We start from the raw sequence: 21,228 nt of genomic DNA on the forward strand, positions 1-21,228 counted from the left end.
TGATTCAATTAATGACTGAGCTGAGTTTGCCTTTATGCCCAGAATTTCATTTAAGATGCTCTAAAGCTTCTTACTACTATTCTTTATATCATTTATGTTTGTTTCACAGTATAGTTTCTTCTTCTTTCATCCAGTTTAATCACATGATTTATGTGACTTATTTTCAATTCCTTTTGCCTCATCCCTCTCCACCATACCATTTTTTCCATTCCTCATCAATCCACAGGGATGTGTTAAGTGCAGTGTCTGGTTGCTCCTCATTACACACCCCCGACCAAAAAACATTCTTTACATCAACAACATATGAATCACTACAAAACGTATTGTATGACCTCTTATACACTATACTAGGCCCAGCCTTTAGAACTTTAGTATTCCTAGATATGTGTTCTATATTGTGATCGCTACAACCAATGGAATTGGATACTGCATTAAAGCACATTTCTGCAGCATTAATAAAGATGTGATCAACATGATTCCATTCCTGTGCTGTTTGTAACTACACTGGTAGGTTGACTAATAACCTGAACCAGGTTGCAGGCACTGGTTACAGTTTGAAGCTTTTTCTTGAGTGGGCAGCGTTATGAAAGCCAGTCAATATTTAAATCACCCAAAAACTATACCACTCTGTTGATATCACATACAGTGCCTTCGGAAAGTATTCAAACCTCTAGATTTTTTCCACATTTTGTTACGTTACAGCCTTATTCTAAAATGGATTCAATTGTTTTTTTCCCCCTCAATCTAACAAAAATCCCCCACAATGACAAAGCAAAAATAGGTTTTTAGACATTTTTGCTAATTTATAAAATCTCCCACTTACGTAAGTATTCAGAGCCTTTACTCAGTACTTTGTTGAAGCACCTTTGGCAGCGATTACAGCATCGATTATTCTTAGGTATGACGCTACAAGCTTGGCACACCTGTATTTGGGGAGTTTCCCCCATTCTTCTCCGCAGATCCGCTCAAGCTCTGTCCGGTTGGATGGGGAGCGTTGCTGTACCGCTATTTTCAGGTCTCTCTAGAGATGTTCAATCGGGTTCAAGTCCGGGCTCTGGCTGGGCCACTCAAGTACATTTAGATACTTGTCCCGAAACCACTCCTGCATTGTCTTGGCTGTGTGCCTAGGGTCATTGTCCTGTTGGAAGGTGAACCATCGCCCCAGTCTGAGGTCCTGGAGTAGGTTTTCATCAAGGATCTCCCTGTACTTTGCTCCGTTCATCTTTGCCTCGAACCTGACTCGTCTCCCAGTCCCTGCTGGGAGATTTAATTTAAGGAGGGCAGAGGGCCAGATATTATGGGGTGTTTTTTGGTGTCAAGCAAAGGCCCAATCAGTTCTTTAAAATACATCTTCATAATAAGTTATATGGACTCTAAATAATAGGGGTTGGCATTATTTTTTAATTATCTACCTATGTCCCCATACATACAACATCTGTAAGGTCCCTCAATCAAGCACAGGTTCAACTACAAAGACCAGGGAGGTTTTCGAAAGCCTCATAAAGAAGGGCAGCGATTGGCAGATGGATAACAATAACAAATCAGATGTTGAATATTATCTTTAAGCATGGTCAAGTTAATAATTAGGTTATGGATGATTGGATGTATTAAACCATCCAGACAAATCAAAGATGCCATAATCCTTCTGCACTGAGCTGCAGGATAAGTAGAAACTACTTAGGGATGTCACAATGAATTGATTTTAAAACAGCTAGTTCAATGGCTGTGATGGTAGAAATCTGAGGATGGATCAACAACATTGTAGTGGCTCCACAATAATGGCCTAAATGAAAGAATGAAAAGAAGAATAGAAATATACAGAATGACATGAAGGTACTAAAGGTACTAAAGAAATTCAAAAAAGAAACACTAAACACATCACTGAGTAACTGCCTCATTATTTTTAAGCACGTGGTGGCTGCATCATGGTATGGGTATGCTTGACATCGGCAAAGGCTGGGTAGTTATTCAGGATGAAAAGAAAGAGGATAGACATAAGCACAGGCAAAATCCTAGAGGGAAACCTGTTTCAGCCTGCTTACAACAGACACTGGGAGAGGAATTAATCTTCTAGCATCTTTTTAACCTAGAACACAAAGCCAAATCTACACAGTGAATGTTCCTACGTTACTACGTAGCCAAGTTACAGTTTTTACTTAAATCTGCTTGAAAATCTATTGCAAGACTTGAAAATTGCTGTCTAGCCATGATCCCCAACACCTTGACAGAGCTGGAAGAATTTTGAAAAGAATAATGGGCAAATATTGCACAATGCAAGTGTCTTATGAAACTTACCCAAGAAGACTCACAGCTGTAATGACAGCCAAAGGAGTTTTTAACATGTATTGATTCAGGGGTTGGATACTAATCTAATTGATGTATATTAGTGTTTAATTTTTAATGAATACCATTTTTTTAAATACTTTCTCTTACACTTTGCGTATTTTGTGTAAATTGTTGGAAAAAAATCTAAAAAATCAATCCCACTTTGTAACACAATAAAATGTGAAGAAATGATATGGGTGTGTAGACTTTCCATAGCACACTGTACACTACCTTTCGATTAAATTCGACATCTTGCAATTGAGACCTGGAGAAGATAGATGAGCTGAGTCATAATCACCTGACACAGCACACCCTTGAGCACACCTTCTGTACTTGTCTGTTGTCTTGTTTGTATTTACAGTATTCTACATCCTCTTCATCTAAACCAGACCAGCACAAACATGGCCAAACATTATTGATACAGTATGAATGGTATGGCTATGAGGAAGTTATGTGTCTCCAAAACAATAAAAGGGATTGAAGAGGAACAGTCAGAAAGGTCAAAGATTATATTGGGTTACCGCTGTTTACCGGTGTACAGTCCGTCGCAAAAACCCCGCGCAGGAATTTCCGGGGAGGGCGGACGTCACTAGTTACCACAGCTACAAAGTCATACTTATGGCTAAACCCCCGCCTATTTCTACAATTTATCTTCTTAAAATATGATTTGAAACCTAACCCTAACCACACTGCTAACATTATGCCTGACCCTGACCTTAAATGAAGACAAAAAAGCTCATTTTTGTTTTGATGAATTTGTACGATAGAGACCATTTTGACTTTGTGGCGGTGGTAACTAGTGACAACCCCGGAGGGCGGGAACAGTGCTATTCAAGGAGGAAGTTCAAACTCCCTGGAGTTTCTGAAAGCGGCGTGTTGACGCATGAAAATGTGTTCCTCTTTGAGTAAAAAGGCCCATCGCCTCTTTGAAATGCATCATTGATAACACACTTGTAGAGAAGCTTTTAACTATTAGTTAAGTTATTTCCGTTTATTGGATATCATTATTGCATTTACTTGACAACATGTCAGAAGTCTTCATTATAGATCTAATTCACTGTCGGTGTCCACAGCACAGCTCGTGCGTGGAGAGGCAAGTAAAAAGCGTCACAGGTAGGAGCGATGTCGGCTTTCAGATATATCTACTATTCGGACCACACGGTCAACGTTGTAATGCAAACGGCGAGAACAAGATGTATTTGCTGGAAACGTTTTTCAGTCAGAAGACAAACGTCCACGTATTGGACTACACCACTGTTACGGAGTCTTGGTACCGTTTCAAACTAGCCGTGGACCAACTGGACTTACGAACGGTTCGGGTCTTCACCTCAAAAAAAAGGAGACCGATGTTTGAAGCATACATTGAGCAACTTTTCACGGAGGTGTATACATTTGAGTACATCACATCCAATGACCTCCCGTGCCCTGGTCATGTGCAATGCGACTCACCTTTAGCTCCACCTGTCAGTGAGGTCAGAGAGGAGGTCAGAAGCTTTCTGCAGCAGTTACCAGCTAAAGGAGACGTCACCATACTGAGGTCCACTTTCATTTCAGGTAGGTGTGTGTAATACAGTATCTATTACTGTAGTGTAATATTATGCGGAATTATCTGAAGACTATCATTCAGCAACCAGTGAACAGTCCCTCCCTCCCTTCTTTCCTCTTCAACCCCTGTCCCCTCCCTCCATGCACCTCTCTTCTCTCTTAATTCAATGTAAGGACTTTATTGGCATAGGAAACATGTTAACATTGCCAAAGCAAGTGAACTAGATAATAAACACAAGTGAAATAAACTATCAAAAGTGACAGTAAACATTAACTCACAGAAGTTCCAAAACAATAAAGACATGACAAATGTCATATTATGTGCAAATAGTTAAAGTACAAAAGGGAAAATAAATCAACATAAAAATGGGTTGTGGTATTTCACCCAATAGATATGGGAGTTAATCAAAATTGGTTTTGTTTTCTAATTCTTTGTGGATCTGTGTAATATGTGTCTCTAATATGGTCATACATTTGGCACGAGGTTAGGAAGTGCAGCTCAGTTTCCACCTCATTTTGTGGGCAGTGTGCACATAGCCTGTCTTCTCTTGAGAGCCAGGTCTGCTTACGGCAGCCTTTCTCATTAGCAAGGCTATGCTCACTGAGTCTGTACATAGTCAAAGCTATCCTTAATTTTGGGTCAGTCACAGTGGTCAGGTATTCTGCCACTGTGTACTCTCTGTTTAGAGCCAAATAGCATTGTAGTTTGCTATGTTTTTGTTTGTTAATTATTTCCTATGTGTCAAGTAATTATCTTTTTTGTTTTCTCATGATTTGGTTGGGATTAACATGACCATTTTGTGAATTATTCTGCATGAAGAGTCTCAATTTGGTGTTTGTCACATTTTGTGAATTCTCGGTTAGTGAGCGAACCCCAGACCTCACAACCATAAAGGGCAATAATATTGATTCAAGTATTTTTAGCCAGATCCTCATTGGTATGTCAAATTTTATGTTCCTTTTGATGGCATAGAAGGCCCTTCTTGCCTTATCTCTAGGCTCGTTCACAGCTTTGTGGAAGTTACCTGTAGCGCTGATGTTTAGGCCGAGGTATGTGTAGTTTTTTTGTGTGCTCTAGGGCAACGGTGTCTAGATGGAATTTGTATTTGTGGTCCTGGTGACTGGACCCTTTTTGGAACACTATTATTTTTGTCTTTCTGACATTGACGTTCAGGGCCCAAGTCTGACAGAATCTGTGCAGAAGATCTAGGTGCTGCTTGTAGGCCCTCCTTGGTTGGGGACAGAAGCACCAGATCATCAGCAAACAGTGACATTTGACTTCAGATTCTAGTAGGGTGAGGCCGGGTGCTGGAACCTGTTCTAGTGCCCTTGCCAATTATTTTATATATATGTTGAAGAGGGTGGGGCTTAAGCTGCATCCCTGTCTCACCCCACGGCCCCGTGGAAAGAAATGTGTGTGTGGTTTGCCAATTTTGTTTGTGTACATGGATTTCATAATGTCATATGTTTCCCCCCCAACACCACTTTCCATCAATTTGTATAGCAGACCCTCATGCCAAATTGAGTCAAAAGCTTTTTTGAAATCAACAAAGCATGAGAAGACTTTGCCTCTGTTTTGGTTTGTTTGTTTGTCAATTAGGGTGTGCAGGGTGAATACGTGGTCTGTCGTATGGTAATTTGGTAAGAATCCAATTTGACATTTGCTTAGTACATTGCTTTCACTGAGGAAATGCACTAGTCTGCTGTTAATGATAATGCAGAGGATTTCCACAAGGTTGCTCCCACGGTAGTTATTGAGGTCAAATTTGTCTCAACTTTTGTGGATTGGGGTGAATAGTCCTTGGTTCTAAATATTGGGGAAGATGCCAGAGCCAAGGATGATGTTAAAGAGTTTAAGTATAGCCATTTGGAATTTGTGGTCTGTATATTTTATCACTTCATTGAGGATACCATCAACACCACAGGTCTTTTTGGGTTGGAGGGTTTGTCATTTGACCTGTAGTTCATTCAATGTAATTGGAGAATCCAGTGGGTTCTGGAAGACTTTAATAGTTGATTCTAAGGTTTGTATTTGATCATGTATATGTTTTGCTGTTTTTTATAGAGACAAAAAGATTGGAGAAGAGGTTTATCCATACATCTCCGTTTTAAATAGATAACTCTGTGTTGTTTGTTTAGAGTTTTCCAATTTTCCCAGAAGTGGTTAGATTGTTTGGATTCTTCAATTACATTGAGCTGATTTAGGTGGACCTGGTCAAACCAGGCTGTTCAAGGCTGTTCAATTTCAAGGTGGAGTGGTGGGCCAGGTAAACATTTGGTTTTGAGGCACAGTCACAGGAAATACTTGCATTCTCTCTTTCTCGCTCTCTCCCCACTCTGTCTCTCTCTCTCTGTGTGTGTAGACTGTTTCTCCCATGGATTCACCACACGTACAGGAGGTATTTCCTCCATCTCCACCCTCTCCTCTCTCAACCTGTTCAGTAGCTCCAGACGCAGAGACCCCATGACCCTCGTAGCCGAGAACATCCGCCGACTAGCCCAGAAGGCTGGGTTCTACCCCCGACGCCTGCACCTGGTCAAGGTATCACAGCACAGCAAATAGCATTAATGTAGCCTCCCTGGATGTAAGTGTAACATGGCCTCAAGAGGTCAACCAGAAGAAGACTGGCTACAGAGTGTGAATTATAATGTGACATTCTCTTGTTTTTTTCACGGGACTTCATGTGTGTGCAGACGCTTTATCTCCAGAGTTATAATCCCTTTTGGTCAAGTTTCCGCCACACAGCGGTCCAGGCGGAGCGTGTCTCTATAGTAAACGTCTCGAGTTGCACACAAGGGAATGTAACGTTGCGGATAAAGTTCAGAATGACACAATTTCATGTGTACAACGTCTAAAGACCTGCATCACTATACTGAGAGTGTGTCCGTTTCTAAAAATACATATTTGGGTATTTTTTAGATTTTGTTCATGTATTTTGCGTGCTCTGATACTGAACAACAAGCAATGAGGAAGTGAATCGCGGCTGGGGTAAGTTTCTCATAAACAACAAGGATGCATTTTCTCCATAGTTTTTGATGGTAGGCCACTCTGGTAGGCCTACATTATGATCAAATAGCCACACTAGCCTACTTGACCACTGTTAGTTTTAACTTAAAGCGGGTACAGCCTGTGTTCACGGTAAACACGCACCGGAAGTTTTACAGAATTTTCACAACGTTCAAGTTTGCACTCAGCAGACCTGAAATGAGCTGACAATCAACAAAAATGAGAGGAAACGTTGGTTTGGACCCTTCTATAACAGGCCATTTACATTAAACATTTAGATTTACTTCAGACATAGAAAAATTCTCCTTTAATATTTACCACTGTAGAAGAAAAAAAAGCATTTTAAATAAATAGGAGAATGGTTCAATTAGAATTAATTATAGACCCCCCAAAGTTGACTTTGTTGCATTTAGGGGCATTCATGTCTCATTCATGGCCCCCCATAATTTGCACTCTGACAGGCCGCGCCTCTTAAACTGGTTCCTCTAGGTTTTTTCTTAGGTTCCTGCCTTTTAGGGAGTGTTTCTGCATTGCGTGCTCTTTGGGGTTTTAAGCTAGGTATCTGTAAAGCACTTTGTGACAACTGTTGATGTAAAAAGGGCTTTATTAAATACATTTGATTGATTGAGGTCTAGACCGTTATGGCACAGGGAGGTAGTGCACGTGTCCTGTACATCGTGTAACACTCACTCCAGTGGGTTGTAGAAAACATCACTGACATCATTAAGTGGTTAATGCTGAATAGCTGTTTCTGCCAGGTGAACCACAGCAGTGACGTATGGGTGATGGGAAAGGAAGATGAGCCACACGACTATGATGGCATCGTAACCAATCAGAGAGGTGTTGTCATAGCTGCGCCAGGAGCTGATTGCATGCCCCTCCTCTTCACTGACCCCGTGGCCAGGGTCATCGGAGTAGCTCACGCTGGTGAGACACACACATACACTTTAAGTACAAGACAGTATTAATATTCCTTAGAAAGATGTCTGCTGGTGCGTCATTATAAAGTGTTCCTTTGTGTTTCCCTCTGTCAGGATGGAAAGGAACCCTGATGGGTGTTGCCATGGCTACAGTCAACGCCATGGTGATGGGATTCGGCAGCAGGGCGTGTGACGTCACCGTGGTGATCGGGCCGTCGGTGGGGGCCTGTTGTTTTACACTGGAGAGAGAGCAGGCTGCAGACTTCTACTCTATCCACCCTGACTGTGTTCCTGACATGGCTGAGACCAGGCCTCATGTCAACATACGACTAGCCACCAGGTAGGTTTGGCCAACTATACAACACATAGACAAATAGCGCGTTCAAGCGTCCGTTTTCTCAAACATCGTTGGTCACTGCCTTTCAAAGTGTTGCATTATGGGGATAAAAATTGTCCGACTTGTGCCTGTCTATATGTCGACTGCATGAACTTTACAAACATCTTGTGAGCAAGTTTCTGCAGCTGCTCTACACCAGCTCCCTCCTGCAGCCATCGCTTGCATTGTGGGAGGCTCTATTGTCAACCAATCATTAGTCTTTTACCCACGCAAATGTGATCAAAGACATGACTGAAACAGGAACCATCTTTGTCGCGATTCGTGTATACACTGGATATATACAAATTAATGTGATATTTGAGTCTCTCTGTCACTGATTGTACATTGTACACATATAGTATGCCAGTTTGTGAGTGTGTGATATGGGGGTTGGAGACATAGAAAGACAAACCTTTCTAAACATTGGCAACACTGCCATGTTGATATGAGCCTTGCTGTTGGAAAACCACATTAATATCTGACTTCGGGGCCTCCCGAGGGGTGCAGCGGTCTAAGGCACTACATATCCGGGTTCGATCCCGGGCTGTGTCACAGCCGGCCGCGACCGGGAGACCCATAAGGCAACGCACAATTGGCCCAGCATCATTGGTGCGGCTGGCTTCCGGGTTAAGTGAGCAGTGTGTCAAGAAGCAGTGTGGCTTGGCAGGGTCGTGTTTCGGGGGATGCATGGCTCTCGACCTCCCGTATGGGAGTTGCAGCAATGGGACAAGACTGTATCTACCAATTGGATATCACAAAATTGGAGAGAAAAAGTGGTAATAAAAATAATTTACAAAAATCTATAAATATCAGACTTCCGGCTGTCGCAGTTGCACTTCACCCGACTTCGCTTTCGACTTTCGTCTACATTCAGTTGCTTGAGCCTTACCACTCTTTCTCTGACGTAATGTCCTTAAATCACTGATGATAATAAAAGCTTTGACTCCCAGTTGAAATAATTCCACAGGGTCAATAATGAGGTCACTATGAGGTCAAACTATGATGTGGTTTTTATGATAGGTGCTGCTAGGCTGGAGAGTCATCTGATTGATTTCCTATAGGGTGTTACCAGGTTACCGCTCTCCCTGATCTACTACCATAGAGTCAGTTCCCCTCAGCCACTCATCTGATTGCAAAGACAAAGGTCATGCCCTGGGAGTGATCTCTGTGAGTGGATACTGGTTGTGTAGGGTGATACTATTGAAATGATCATTAGTCCCATCAGGTTAATGGATTACCAATCTAACCAGCAGACTGATGGAGAGTCCAACTAAAGGGCCATTATTTCTTCTGAACACATATTTTACCCTAGGGGCATGCTGACCATGGAATAATTCAAGTAGAATAATCTACATTGTTTAGATCAGGGTCTCTTCTTTTCCTGTGTTTTTAAACTTCCACGTTCTCCATTCCAGAATACTTCTCCAGAGGGAAGGGGTTCTGCCTGAGCGTATCCATGACGACACGGTGACTGACAGGCCGAGCGTGACCCTGTGCACATCCTGTCACCCTGAGGCCTTCTTCTCCCACGTCAGGGACGGGCTTAACTTCGGAACGCAGATTGGCTTCCTGTGGATGGACGAAACAGGAACTACTGACTGTTTCAGTAGTTCAGAACACTGAATTAATTTATGTACAGTACCAGTCAAAAGGTTTAGAACACCTACTCATTCCAGGGTTTTTCTTTATTTTGACTATTTTCTACATTGTAGAATAAAAGTGAAGACATCAAACCTATGAAATCACACATATGAAATCATGTAGTAATCAAAAAAGTGTTTAATATATTTATATTTGAGATTCTTCAATGTAGGGACCCTTTGGCTTGATGACAGCTTTACACACTCTTGGCATTCTGTCAACCAGCTTCATGAGGAATGATAGTCCCACTAAGCGCAAACCATATGGGATGGAGTATCTCTGCGCCACTCGAATGCTATGGTAGCCATGCTGGTTAAGTGTGCCTTAAATTCTAAATAAATCACTGACAGTGTCACGATCAAAGCACCCCACACCATCCCACATCCTCGTCCATACTTCACGGTGGGAAAGACACATGCAGAGATCATCCGTTCACCTACTCTGCGTCTCACAAAGACACAATGGTTTAACTTTAAAAGTTCTTGAAATTTTCCACATTGACTGACTTTGATGTCTTAAAGTCATTATGGATTGTATTTTCTGTTTGCTTATTTGAGCTGTTCTTGACATAATATAGACTTGGTCTTTTACCAAATACTGTCTGCTATATACCACCCTACCTTGTCACAACACAACTGATTGGCTCAAACGTATTAAGAAGGAAAGAAATTCCACAAATGAACAGGTATACCTGTTAATTGAAATGCATTCCAGGTGACTACCTCATGAAGACGGTTGAGAGAATGCCAAGTGTGATTAAAGCTGTCGTCAAGGCAAAGGGTGGCTACTGTGAAGAATCTTACATAAAACATATTTTGATTTGTTTAATACTTTTTTGGTTACTACATGATTCCATATGTGTTATGATGTTTTGATGTTTTCATAGTTTTGATGTCTTCACTGTTATTCTACAATGTAGAAAATAGTCCAAATAAAGAAAAACCCTGGAATGAGTAGGTGTGTCCAAACATTTGACTGGTACTGTATATTAAATGCACATCTAGCCATATCTGTCTGTGGTAAAGTTGCATGCAACATAAAAGCGGTACACTCCAGATATGATTAATCTTCCCATGAATATTCACTTCATATGCAAACACTTATTCATACACAATGCATTATTGTGTTTGTGTGAGGATACAGAATTATTTTGGTGCCATTATTTTGGTTCCACAGAAATACAGTAGCAGGAGATCTGATATATCAAAAGGTGGCGATAGCGCCACCAAAATAATACTGTATCCTCACACAAATACGATAATGCATTGTTTGTTTATCTTTGTCTCAATCTCTTTATTTGAAAGATCTCAGGAATCACATCTGTATGAATAGGCCATGTGGGGTGCACATAAATGAAAACCCAATATAGAAAGTTATATTAAAAGAACCTCCATAGCAAGGCATATAAAGTATCTCTATCTTGTATGATCTTGTATTTTAGTGTTTTATGAGGCCATGGTCTATTAAAGCTACTGTTAAACACATCTTCACTGCATTGTATAAGTTCCACACCAGCTACTTTAATTAAACCTGACTAATTAAGACCAACAGCTGTGCTTAATCTGTCCTAATATAATAACCTAGCCACACAGAGAGAGGGGAGAGACAGACAGAGAGGGGGGAGACAGACACAGAGAGGGGGGGAGACAGACACAGAGAGGGAAGAGAGTGGGGAGACAGACAGAGAGGGGGGGGACACAGAGAGAGCGGGGAGACACACAGAGAAGGGGAGAGGGGGGAGACAGACACAGAGAGGGAAGAGAGTGGGGAGACAGACAGAGAGAGCGGGGAGACAGACACAGAGAGGGAAGAGAGTGGGGAGACAGACAGAGAGAGCGGGGAGACAGACACAGAGAGGGAAGAGAGTGGGGAGACAGAGAGAGCGGGGAGACAGAGTGGACGGAATGCATTATAGATATTATAGGTAGTGTTGTTGCAGACATTGGGCGCTAGGGGGCAGTATTAGCTTTGTTATAAGCAGGTATGTTTTGCTGGGAGAATGAGTCAAGACACTGGGGGATACAGGCCTCTAAACACTGTAGTGTCCTCACAATACCATCAACCCTATGAACACGTTCAGAACTCTGGTCTTAATGGCTTAGGTGTTGGACTGATCTATGTAAGGTTGAGAGTTTTAGTGCGAGCGGCCAGGTGTTTAGCCAGGACAACATCCAGGGTTAGCACTGTGTGGTAAGTGCCAAGGGATCTCTTAACAGTCTCTGAAAGTACACATACACACTCACACATAGTGGAGCTGGCAGATCTCAGATGACAGTGTGAGTTTGGGTGTGTCTGTGTAAATGATATTGGAGTTTTTCACACCATCATTCTGCCAGAACAGCACAGAAAGCCACGGCCTGAGAGGGTGAGACATGTACACTCTTCCTGGGATCAACTGGTGTGTCTGTGTGACCCGATCAGGTTTTAGCCTCTGTGGTGTAATAGGACCTGTTTTATGTGTGTTGCATGTGTATGTGAATGCATCAGTATCGTAGGAAGGAACACATTACTGCAGTACTTTGCAAATATCAGTGTTGCATGTTTGATTGTCAGGAATCCCCTGTCCTTGTGTCCCCAATCTTCTTCCTTCCTTCTGACTGAACTTACCCTCCCAATAGTACGTAGGAAACAAGCACTGACCAAAAATGAAACCATTGTTTTTGGGGGGTGGCAGGGTAGGGTAACGATGGGCCAGTAACAGAAAGCTTTCTAATTCATAATCCCCGAGCCAATTTGGTGACAAATCTGTGTGTTCCTTTGATCAAGGCACTTAACCCTAATTGCTACCGTAAATCGCTCTGGATAAGAGTGTCTGCTAAATTACATACATGTAAATTGTTTTGATACAAAGATTTGGTCTAATTTGATACATTAACAAAACAACTGTTTTCTCTGTTTATTACAGACGTCACATCACATGTGAGAGTGAGGATATACACCTAACCTCACAACTTTGTCTGTCTGTAGAAAACAGTTCTGAGAAATGAACTAGCTGTAAAAAATGTTCTGTGATCTAGGGTGTTTTGGGTCTCTCCCTCTGTCTGCAGATTTCTCTGGCTCTCTGTTCCTCTGGGTCTGCAGATCATCATGAGACTGAGGGAAACTGGCTCTGCCTGTCACACGTGACAAGGAGGGGAGGGGAAAGAAAGGAGAGCAGATATAGAATAGAGAAGGGGGAGGAGGAAATGCAAAACGAGGAGTGAAGAGGAGAGGAGAGAAGGGGACTAGGAACTGTATAAATATCACTTCTAACCACTTTTGATTTGATTGATAAGCTAACACAGTCAGTCTGAATGATCAGTCTCAGTCTAGTCACAGCCAGAGAGTTGGGTTGTCTCTCTCTCTGTCTCTCTCTCTCTCTCTCCCTCTCTCTCTCTCTGTCTGTCTCTCTCTCTCTCTCCCTTTCTCTCTCTCTCTCTCTGTCTCTTTCTCTCTTTCTTTCTCTCTCTCTCCCTCCCCTATATTTCTTTCTCTCTCTCTCTCTCTCTCTCTTTCTCTCTCTCTCTCTCTCTCTGTCTCTCTGTCTCTCGCTCTCTCTCTCCCCTCTCTCTCTCTCTCTCTCTCTGTCTCTCTCTCTCTGTCTCTCTCTCCCTCTCTCTCTCTCTCTCTCTCTCTCTCTCTCGTTTGCTTTTCCCTTCTTCTATTTCCTTCAATTTCTCTTTCTCTTTTCCTTCTTCTCCCACTATCTAATTTGCTTTCTCTTTCTGTGACTGTCTTTTTCTTTTCACCTTCTCTTAATATTTTGTTTTCTCCCTCGCGATCTATCTTTGTATCTGGTTTTATCCAGTTTAGACGGGCAGTAGGGTTATACTTGCGTAAGACAGTCAGAGTCTTCTGTTGTGTAATTATAACTATAAATCTCTCTGCTTCATATCCACCACATACAAACACATGTACTCTCTCTGTTACTCCATTCATACACAGTGCACACACATATACACAGACATTTACTTACCTACACTATGTTTCATAACTGCCCCGCCTCTCTCTCCTCATATAATAATCATAACCACAGAAACTCTCAAATACTCACACTCGCATATACACTCTGTTATACTGTAACTGTTTATGCTGTCTCTGTGTACCCCCCAAACAGGCCTTCTGACCCTGGCCTTGACAGATTTCAGTGTGTGGTGTGAGTGGACATGGAAAACCACAAAGTGTTTCCTAAATACCAACCTGGCTGCTTTTGTTTTGGAAAGAATGTGGTTAAGGAGGTTAGGATACACAATCACACACAGCCAGCAACTCACAGCACCGGCCTGTGGCACGCAAGGCAACGCACAAACACACACACATATCTCATTGTGGTGCAACACAATATTCATACAATTGAGTGTTTTACTGCAAACAGCCAGGGAGAAGGTTGAGGCCCGGCCCTAGTCAGAGGTTAAGGGAACAGAAAGTCAGGGTCATTGAAATGGAACTCAGCCCAGGGGGATAGAAAACAGGTCTGGGTCGTTCCACCAATTATGTGCTTTTTGAGTAGTGTAACTTGATTAAAAAAAAAACATTGATAGATAGCGCTATGGATGCAAGCACTGACCATCCATGAGATCAACATTATTGTTTTAACCATGTTTTCAGTGTTTGTTGACAATTGTATTGTTTACAAACATTGGTGTAAAACTAGCTCATATTTTGGTTTGTGATGGGGTAAATCAGTTGAACTAAGCTCATATTTTGGATTCTGATGGGGTCAAACAGTTGAACTAAGCTCATATTTTGGTTTCTGATGGGGTCAAACAGTTGAACTAAGCTCATATTTTGGTTTCTGATGGGGTCAAACAGTTGAACTAAGCTCATATTTTGGTTTCTGATGGGGTCAAACAGTTGAACTAAGCTCATATTTTGGTTTCTGATTGGGTAAAACAGTTGAACTAAGCTCATATTTTGGTTTCTGATGGGGTCAAACAGTTGAACTAAGCTCATATTTTGGTTTCTGATGGGGTCAAACAGTTGAACTAAGCTCATATTTTGGTTTCTGATGGGGTCAAACAGTTGAACTAAGCTCATATTTTGGTTTCTGATTGGGTAAAACAGTTGAACTAAGCTCATATTTTGGTTTCTGATGGGGTCAAACAGTTGAACTAAGTTCATATTTTGGTTTCTGATGGGGTAAAACAGTTGAACTAAGCTCATATTTTGGTTTCTGATGGGGTCAAACAGTTGAACTAAGCTCATATTTTGGTTTCTGATGGGGTAAAACAGTTGAACTAAGCTCATGAGGCAGTTATGTTTTTCTATAATCTCTCCTGGACAGATTCTCGTGGACATAAAATGGCGAAAATCTGTCAAGGTTCACGTAGAGTTATGTGATTACAAGCAGCAGTAGTTCCTTGTTTTGGGTTTTTGTCATTGATTTTTTGCACAAAGCTAATCACAATTGTTAATGGCATTCCCCCCAGAAGTCAAACAGGAAATGACACATTTCTGAGAAATAATTTTACTTCTGGGTAATCGAGATGAATTCTTCTAGAATCAATGGCTATACAGTTGAAGTCGGAAGTTTACATACACTTAGGTTGGAGTCATTAAAACTCATTTTCAACCACTCCACAAATTTCTTGTTATCAAACTATAGTTTTGGCAAGTCGGTTAGGACATCTACTTTGTGCATTACACAATTAATTTTTCCAACTATTGTTTACAGACAGATTATTTCACTTATAATCCACTGTAATACAATTCCAGTGGGTCAGAAGTTTACATACACTAAGTTGACTGTGCCTTTAAACAGCTTGGAAAATTATGTCATGGCTTTAGAAGCTTCTGATAGGCTAATTGACAACATTTGAGTCAATTGGAGGTGTACCTGTGGATGTATTTCAAGGCCTACCTTCAAACTCAATGCCTCTTCGCTTGACATCATGAGAAAATTATAAGAAATCAGCCAAGACCTCAGAAAAAAAATTGGTTCCTCCACAAGTCTGGTTCATCCTTGGGAGCAATTTCCAAACGTCTGAAGGTACCACGTTCATATGTACAAACAATAGTACGTAAGTATAAACACCATGGGACCACGCAGCTGTCATACCGCTCAGGAAGGAGATGCTTTCTGTCTCCTAGAGATGAACGTACTTTGGTGCGAAAAGGGCAAATCAATCCCAGAACAACAGTAAAGGACCTTGTGAAGATGCTGGAGGAAACAGGTACAAAAGTATCTATATCCACAGTAAAACAAGTCCTATATCGACATAACCTGAAAGGCCGCTCAGCAAGGAAGAAGCCACTGCACCAAAACTGCCATAAAAAAGCCAGACTATGGTTTGCAACTGCACATGTGGACAAAGATCGTACTTTCTGGAGAAATGTCCTCTGGTCTGATGAAACAAACATAGAACTGTTTGGCCATAATGACCATCGTTATGTTTGGAGGAAAAAGGGGGAGGCTTGCAAGCCGAAGAACATCATCCCAACTGTGAAGCACGGGGGTGGCAGCATCATGTTGTGGGGGTTGTTTGCTGCAGGAGGGACTGGTGCACTTCACAAAATAGATGCATCATGAGGAAAGGAAAATGATGTGGATATATTGCAGCAACATCTCAAGACATCAGTCAGGAAGTTAAAGCTTGGTCGCAAATGGGTCTTCCAAATGGACAATGACCCCAAGCATACTTCCAAAGTTGTGGCAAAATGGCTTAAGGACAACAAAGTCAAGGTTTTGGAGTGGCCATCACAAAGCCCTGACCTCAATACCATTGGAAAATTTGTGAGCAGAACTGAAAAAGCGTGTGCGAGCAAGGAGGCCTACAAACCTGACTCTGTCAGGAGGAATGGAACAAAATTCACCCAACTTATTGTGGGAAGCTTGTGGAAGACTACCCTAAACATTTGAATGTGATGAAAGAAATAAAAGCTGAAATAAATAATTCTCTCTATGGTTATTCTGACATTTCACATTCTTAAAATAAAGTGGTGATCCTAACTGACCTAAGACAGGGAATTTTTACTACGATTAAAGGTCAAGAATTGTGAAAAACTGAGTTTAAATGTTTGTGGCTGATGTGTATGTAAACTTCCGACTTCAACTGTTTATCATTACTTTTAAAGTCTCAAAATGGATGTAGCAAAAAGCTCCTTTAAATCTTTAACATTTTTTTTTTTACCTTCAACTTAATCAATAATCACATTAAATAAATAATGCTTTTCAGAAATGACTTTGTCAAGCAACAAAATAATTAGGGTTTTGCAATGATGGTGACAACTTTTTGGGGTTGAGTGGGGTAAAATCTGGGTGCACAGAGGGTCATGTCAAAATGATGAATTTTGGCACTTTACCAAGTCTTTATTCTTATTGAAAAGATGATTTATTGAATTGTCCATGTAGTCCATATTAAAGGGCACTTCATGTAATACAACAGGCTTTTAATAATGCAATATATGTGCACAATTTCCACTTAAAATATTGAAGGAACGCAAAAGGCACACGTTTCCTGGAACAAGCCGTCTAAGCTATAGTAAAGTGATATCTGAGTCATTATCAGGATTGTGATGTACGTCCTTGCCCTAACTTCTGGAATGAAACAGACAAGTCTTATATAAGAGTCCTCTTCTCTCCGTTCATCGCTCATTTCTCTCTGGTCGAGTCTGTTGATGTTTCTCTCTGTCCTCAGGATCAGTTACTTGAGGATGGCAGCAGGGTGCATACGCAGAAAGTACTACATTTATGGACATATCATATAACCAACATACCGACATGGCATGAGTTAGTTGCGTAAAGATACCGGTACACTCCTGCATACCCAGAAGCACATATGTTTTTAATGCTCTGTTCCTAGTACCCTGCTAGTACCCTGCTTTGCGTGATGTATTGTTGTCTCTGCCTTCTTGCCCTTTGTGCTGTTGTCTGTGCCCAATAATGTTTGTATGTTTTCTTCTGCTACCATGTGTTGCTACCATGTTGTTGTCATGTTGTGTTGCTACCATACTGTGTTGTCATGTGTTGCTGCATTGCTGTGTTGTTGTCTTAGGTCTCTCTTTATGTAATGTTGTGTTGTCTCTCTTGTCGTGATGTGTGTTTGTCCTATATTTATATGTTATTTATTTAAATTTTATTTATTTTGATTCCCAGCCCCCGTCCCTGCAGGAGGTCTTTTGCCTTTTGGGAGGCCGTCATTGTAAAAAATGATTTGTTCTTAACTGACTTGCCGAGTTAAATATAGGTTAAATAAAAAAACTGCAGTCACAATCACATAACACACACCACTCAATCCAACTCTGTCCCCCGGTTTCCTGGGATCAGTCAAAAACACTACTCTGCACCACACTGTGTGAATACTACATGTTTGGATCTGTGTATTCAAACAAAGAAGTGTTCAAAAAACCAAAACTGGTCTGAAGAAAGAAGTTTTGCTAATGCTGAGAGGAGTTAGAACTCTTAGACTAAGTTGTAAATTCCTCAACATTCTGGCTGTCTGCACAGAGTAGCCAGGAAACAGAGAGCGTCTGTAGAACATTAGGTATTGTTAGACATCAAACTACCTCTTGTATAGAACATACTGTCTGCAGGTCTGACTCGTTGGCAGACAAACACAGTCTGGTCATAAGCCCAATAACTCAGCCGTGTCTCCCAGAGTGTGTGTGTGTGTGTGTGTGTGTGTGTGTGTGTGTGTGTGTGTGTGTGTGTGTGTGTGTGTGTGTGTGTGTGTGTGTGTGTGTGTGTGTGTGTGTGTGTGTGTGTGTGTGTGTGTGTGTGTGTGTGTGTGTGTGTGTGTGTGTGTGTGTGTGTGTGTGTGTGTGTGTCTGTGTGTGTGTGTCTGTGTGTGTGTGTATGTGTGTGTGTGTGTGTGTGTGTGTGTGTGTGTGTGTGTGTGTGTGTGTGTGTGTGTGTGTGTGTGTGTGTGTGTGTGTGTGTCTGTGTGTGTGTGTCTGTGTGTGTGTGTATGTGTGTGTGTGTGTGTGTGTGTGTGTGTGTGTGTGTGTGTGTGTGAGAGAGAGAGAGATGTACCATGCTCTGTTTTGGGAGCCTACATGTGTAAGAGAGAGAGAGCTTCTGGTCTGACTCAGTAGCAGGGCTCACGTCACACACCGGCTATGGGATCAGTGTAAACAAACACACAAGGGATGTTTTTATCTCTCTCCTACCTCTTCTTCTCTCTCGCTGTCAGATCCTGCAGCATGAGACGGATGCTCAGTTGGTAGGGCATGGCAGTTGCAACGCAAGGATTGGGACCAGTATTGAAGAGAGAGAGAGACCAATATGGAACTCACTACTGAAAGTCACGCTGGATAAGAGCGTCTGCTAAATGACTCAAATGTAAATGTGAAAATGTGTCAGAGAGGGAGGAAGAGATGAAGGGACCATGGAGTTCCATCTCTGTGACCCAGTTACCTGGCATGTCCACATTTTGGATACTTGGATACTTCTGTATGGTCTTCATCTCAATTCAAACTGCCATACATCTTCACAGTGAAAACTTCACACTGGCACGTGTACTGTAAACCCCAAAACAAACTTCATGTGGAAAGCAGACACACTCACTGTGTTTTTACTACAGGTGATGTTTTGTTTTGGGAAGGTAAAGCAACTTGATCCTCCATATTAAGGGTGGGGTCCGCTCCTCTTATAGCCCCCCCCCCCCCCCCCCCCCCTATTGTGCTCATGTGCACTGTCAATCTGTAGATATGTGTGTGTGTATGTGTTTGTGTGTGTGTTTATTAATACCATGGTCTGCAAGAATGTGTGTCTTGGATCTGTCCTGTGTCAAATCTGTCACTGATGGATGTTCTCTACTACACACACACTCACACACACAACTAACCACAGGCACTACAGTCTGAAGTTACATTTCTCTCTTATGAGGCAATTCGGTTTTACAACTACCTCTTTATGGCATCTGTTACTTTGTGTGTGCGCGCTCGTGTGTGTCGTCTACTGTAATGACTGAGAGTGTAATTAGAGGGAGAACCTATCTGATAAGACGACCAATCAGATTGATTTGATTCTACATCACATGAATCACTATCATTACCTTGTTAGTGTTTGTCTCTATGCAGTACTGGGAGGGAACTACTTAGTCTGACGCAGCGAGGAAAACAGAGTGACATCACGATTCATTCAGGTGTGGTGGACAATGATGTACTTGTGTGCGTGTCTATGTTTGTGAGAGGGAGATTGTATCTATGCAACCAAAGTCAAAACTGTACAGAGGAATTTAACTTTCAATGTGCAGATACACTATATGATGTCATAATCGCCATTGACACACATGCCCTCATTTGAATGTTATCAGAGAGAGAGAAAGAGGGGAAGGAAGGAAGGAAGGAAGGAAGGAAGGAAGGAAGGAAGGAAGGAAGGAAGGAAGGAAGGAAGGAAGGAAGGAAGGAAGGAAGGAAGGAAGGAAGGAAGGAAGAAAGAAAGGGAGAGGCAGAGAAAGAGGGGAAGGAAGGAAGGAAGAAAGAAAGAAAGAAAGAAAGAAAGGGAGAGGCAGAGAAAGAGGGGAAGGAAGGAAGAAAGAAAGGGAGAGGCAGAGAAAGTGGGGAAGGAAGGAAGGAAGAAAGAAAGAAAGGGAGAGGCAAAGAAAGAGGGGAAGGAAGGAAGAAAGAAAGGGAGAGGCAGAGAAAGAGGGGAAGGAAGGAAGAAAGAAAGAAAGAAAGAAAGGGAGAGGCAGAGAAAGAGGGGAAGGAAGGAAGGAAGAAAGAAAGGGAGAGGCAGAGAAAGAAGGGAAGGAAGGAAGGAAGAAAGGGAGAGGCAGAGAAAGAGGGGAAGGAAGGAAAAAAGAAAGAAAGGGAGAGGCAGAGAAAAAGGGGAAAGAAGGAAGAAAGAAAGAAAGGGAGAGGCAGAGAAAGGGGGGAAGGAAGGAAGTAAAAGAAAGGGAGAGGCAGAGAAAGAGGGGAAGGAAGGAAGGAAGGAAGGAAGGAAGGAAGGAAGGAAGGAAGGAAGGAAGGAAGGAAGGAAGGAAGGAAGGAAGGAAGGAAGAAAGAAATAAAGAAAGAAAGAAAGGGAGAGGCAGAGAAAGAGGGGAAGGAAGGAAGGAAGGAAGAAAGAAATGGAGAGGCAGAGAAAGAGGGGAAGGAAGGAAGAAAGAAAGGGAGAGGCAGAGAAAGAGGGGAAGGAAGGAATAAAGAAAGGGAGAGAGAGAAAGGGGGGAAGGAAGGAAGAAAGAAAGAAAGGGAGAGGCAGAGAAAGGGGGGAAGGACGGAAGAAAAAGAAAGGGAGAGGCAGAGAAAGAGGGGAAGGAAGGAAGAAAGAAATGGAGAGGCAGAGAAAGAGGGGAAGGAAGGAAGGAAGAAAGAAAGGGAGAGGCAGAGAAAGAGGGGAAGGAAGGAAGAAAGAAAGGGAGAGAGAGAAAGGGGCGAAGGAAGGAAGAAAGAAAGGGAGAGGCAGAGAAAGGGGGGAAGGAAGGAAGGAAGAAAGAAAGGGAGAGGCAGAGAAAGAGACAGAGAAAGAGACAGATAGGGGTAATTCCACG

The 21,228-nt window shown here is 42.1% G+C and overlaps 1 protein-coding gene across 1 annotated transcript; it reads left to right on the forward strand.

Moving 5' to 3' along the window:
• The first annotated feature begins 3,151 nt into the window (after positions 1-3,151).
• Positions 3,152-11,362, forward strand: lacc1 (laccase domain multifunctional purine nucleosidase 1). Its single transcript, XM_021597635.3, has 5 exons — positions 3,152-3,879; positions 6,234-6,412; positions 7,636-7,804; positions 7,912-8,137; positions 9,589-11,362. The coding sequence occupies exons 1-5, from the start codon at positions 3,351-3,353 to the stop codon at positions 9,794-9,796; spliced, it is 1,311 nt and encodes a 436-aa protein (XP_021453310.2). The 5' UTR covers positions 3,152-3,350; the 3' UTR covers positions 9,797-11,362.
• Positions 11,363-21,228: the final 9,866 nt, after the last annotated feature.

This window comes from Oncorhynchus mykiss, chromosome 3 (assembly GCF_057628025.1).
Source record: "Oncorhynchus mykiss isolate SJ-2025 chromosome 3, ASM5762802v1, whole genome shotgun sequence".
Classification (NCBI taxonomy): domain Eukaryota; kingdom Metazoa; phylum Chordata; class Actinopteri; order Salmoniformes; family Salmonidae; genus Oncorhynchus; species Oncorhynchus mykiss.

Bases quoted from the DNA above. Each gene is read 5' to 3' on its own strand.
- lacc1 (XM_021597635.3), top strand. From the start codon at position 3,351: ATGTCAGAAGTCTTCATTATAGATCTAATTCACTGTCGGTGTCCACAG. The intron at 3,880-6,233 runs GTAGGTGTGTGT...CTGTGTGTGTAG, and splicing joins GAGGTCCACTTTCATTTCAG to ACTGTTTCTCCCATGGATTC. The intron at 7,805-7,911 runs GTGAGACACACA...TCCCTCTGTCAG, and splicing joins CATCGGAGTAGCTCACGCTG to GATGGAAAGGAACCCTGATG.